This window comes from Acanthisitta chloris, unplaced genomic scaffold (assembly GCF_000695815.1).
Source record: "Acanthisitta chloris isolate BGI_N310 unplaced genomic scaffold, ASM69581v1 scaffold29409, whole genome shotgun sequence".
Classification (NCBI taxonomy): domain Eukaryota; kingdom Metazoa; phylum Chordata; class Aves; order Passeriformes; family Acanthisittidae; genus Acanthisitta; species Acanthisitta chloris.
Window position 1 is genome coordinate 21,710 of NW_008691405.1, and position 2,892 is coordinate 24,601.

At 45.7% G+C, this 2,892-nt stretch overlaps 1 protein-coding gene across 1 annotated transcript in view; it reads left to right on the forward strand.

Moving 5' to 3' along the window:
* Positions 1-713: 713 nt before the first annotated feature.
* The window catches only part of LHFPL2 (lipoma HMGIC fusion partner-like 2), an 18,021-nt gene continuing 15,842 nt past the window's right edge, over positions 714-2,892 (forward strand). The window contains exon 1 of the mRNA XM_009082217.1: positions 714-1,143. Within this exon, the coding sequence (XP_009080465.1) occupies positions 714-1,143 (430 nt within the window). The remainder of the gene's footprint in view (positions 1,144-2,892) is intronic.

Genomic DNA, 2,892 nt, shown 5'->3' on the forward strand with positions numbered 1-2,892 from the left:
CCGAACACTTTGCTGGGTAACTGCCAGGACCCTTGGTAATTTCAACCAGAAGGAGATGATGGGGGTGTGGTGGTAGGAGTGGGTGGGACCACTGGCTGTTACTGAGACCTTTGCTTGCAAAGTGCTTGACAAACACCCGCAGTGGGACAGGGCACAGCAGATACCATTAAATATCGGCAGCAGATTAATTCCTCCCCTGGGACAAACCCAGGAGGTTTCCAGCAGGCTCTGTTTGACGGGGCCCTTGTTAGAGCTTTTGTATGTTGATGTGGATCTGCGCCAGATCTTGGCTGGTTGTGGGGGTGGAAATGACTTTTTTCTCACTGCTGATGTATTTTCTCTATTTTCTTGTAGGTGTGTGATGTGAAAGAGTGGGCAGTCCTTGGAGCCTCCCCAGCCAGCCTGCAGTGTCATGTGCCAGTATGAATATTAAGAAAGAAAAGCGCGCTTCAGAGATCAGCATCCCAGAAACAGAGAAGGAGGAACTAAACAGAGAGAACAAATGACTGCACTGCTTGGAAAACTTGGGGCCGTTCGCTTTTTCTCCTGAGAAGCTTCATCTCGGCCTCTGCAAGAGAGTCGAAGGAGCAGGCAGAGCTGGCACGGCGATTTTCTTAGGGTCCTTTTTTCCTTTCTTAACTTAATTTTTCCCCTCCTTGTGCCTGGATTTTAAGACTTGTCTGCTGCACTGATCACAAGCATTGGACATCAATATGTGTCATGTCATTGTAACGTGCCGGTCTATGCTATGGACTCTCCTGAGTATCGTGGTCGCTTTCGCAGAGCTCATTGCCTTCATGAGCGCAGACTGGTTGATTGGCAAGGCGAAGCCTTCAAGCTCAGATGATGTGGACAACAGAACAGGGGGATCACAGGAGCCTTACCATCCGACCCTGGGCATCTACGGGCGCTGCACCAGGATCCCCCAAATGCAGTTTACTAGGCGAGACACACTCTGTGGTCCCTATGCTGAAAACTTCAACGAGATAGCCAGTGGGTTCTGGCAGGCGACCGCTATCTTCCTAGCCATGGGAATTGTGATTCTCTGTACCGTGGCATTTGTGTCTGTCTTTACTATGTGTGTGCAGAGTATTATGAAGAAAAGCATTTTTAATGTCTGTGGGCTGCTACAAGGGATTGCAGGTACGTGCACGTTGAGGGCAGCTAAAGGTTTTAATTTGGGGGACATTCAGATACTGGTTCTGTCCTGTCTACAGACAGAGCGAGTTAGGCAGACCCAAAGTGATTCTATATGCTGGTGTTTATTCAAACACAACTGAAATTTATAGCCACACAGCATGTAATGCATTGACATTGGCAGCAGGATTGTAGCCTGATGTGTGCCAAAATGGACTGACCAGTGTGGCTTTTGTTTGCTGTTCATTTTTTTCCCCTCTGTCTGAGTTTCTTTCAGTTACAAAAAATTCTCTCCTTTGTTGCCAGCAGAGAGCAAAGTTAATACTCACGTTAAGACAGTCTATCTCCCTCTCGCTACTTTAGTAATTTTTCCATGGGCCGAAGGCAGTTCCCTCAGTGTCTCAGAGGCTGTGGTGAGAGTAAATACCACCCCAGGGCTAAGAGCTGCCTGCAGTCACACACCCAGTTCCTCCAGTGTCTCATGCTAAGCAGTCTCCTTCAAAGTTGTGAGCTCGACAAGCAATACCTTGCAATAAACCCTTCCTTTAGCCAGTTTATTGTTCAGCTGCAGCTACACAGCCCACTGAGCTTTTCTTTTCACTGTCCAAGGATCAGCTGTGCTTTGCCTGTAAAGATGTATTTGTTCTAGAGATTTGGTGGTTTTGCTTAAACCCATAGATTTTACAGAGGTTGAATGACTGTTAGTAAACTGACTCTAGACAGACCTACTTAGAGAAGTATTTGGCTTTCTGAACTCACCAGTGAGGCATAGGGAGAACCTGTCCCATACATGGGTTTTTGTCTGTAGTGCTCTGTGTGTGTGGTCATCTGGAGGAGGAGAGTGGTCTTCTGCCCTGCCTCTGGCAGCCCTCGGAGACCTGTGAGGAGGGAGAGAATGAGCAGGGCCACCTCTGCTTTCTCTCTTGGTGGTGCTTTTAAGCAGATGTTTTCAATTCACAATTATTTCATTACAACAAAAATGGGGAGTTTTAACTTCTTTGCTCAAAATGTGTATCAAGCTTTCCCTCTCCTCACTTCCACTGAGGTGGCTAAACATGTTCGTGATGGCTGTGCCTAGCCAGGAGGTGTGATGATAGACCTTTATGAAGCTGATTAGTCTCATTTGCTTAGTTGAGACCTCAATGAATCTTATTCTAAACAGACATGGGGAAATAGGTGGAAACTTTATTTTCTGCCTGCTGCAACCCTCTAGAGACAGTGTTATGGGCCAGGGACTGTCTTACGCTGGCTCCTGAAGCACTGGCACAGTGGCTCACACCATTGTCTACTTCATATATTTTCTTAAGTATAAAAATCTAATGCTTATTTTATGTCAACCACAATTTAAGGTTTGAGCTTCTGGAGCAGAATTGGCTAAAGATGCTTCTGTTCATATGGTGGCTTACAATTGGCTTATGAATGTCCTTTAGATAAACATGGCAGGTTTTGCTGTAGTCACTCCTGGTTTACAGAATTTGCCAGAACCAATGTGACGAGGAAGCAGCTTGGTAGTGCAGATTAAGCCAGGGGCAGGTGTTGGCTTCTTGCTCTCTTACCCTACACTTCATAAATAATCCATGAAGCCATTTATTCAGAAGATACAATTATTTATTCTTTTCTGTTGGAGTGGTATTTGTATGGGAGAGATTGGTTAGGAGAATAAGTAGATCTTTGGCATGCCGGGCTTAGGTCTGTTGAAAAGATAATTTTACTTAGAAGTCTGATAGCATCTCAAGTTACCCAGTCTAACACCTA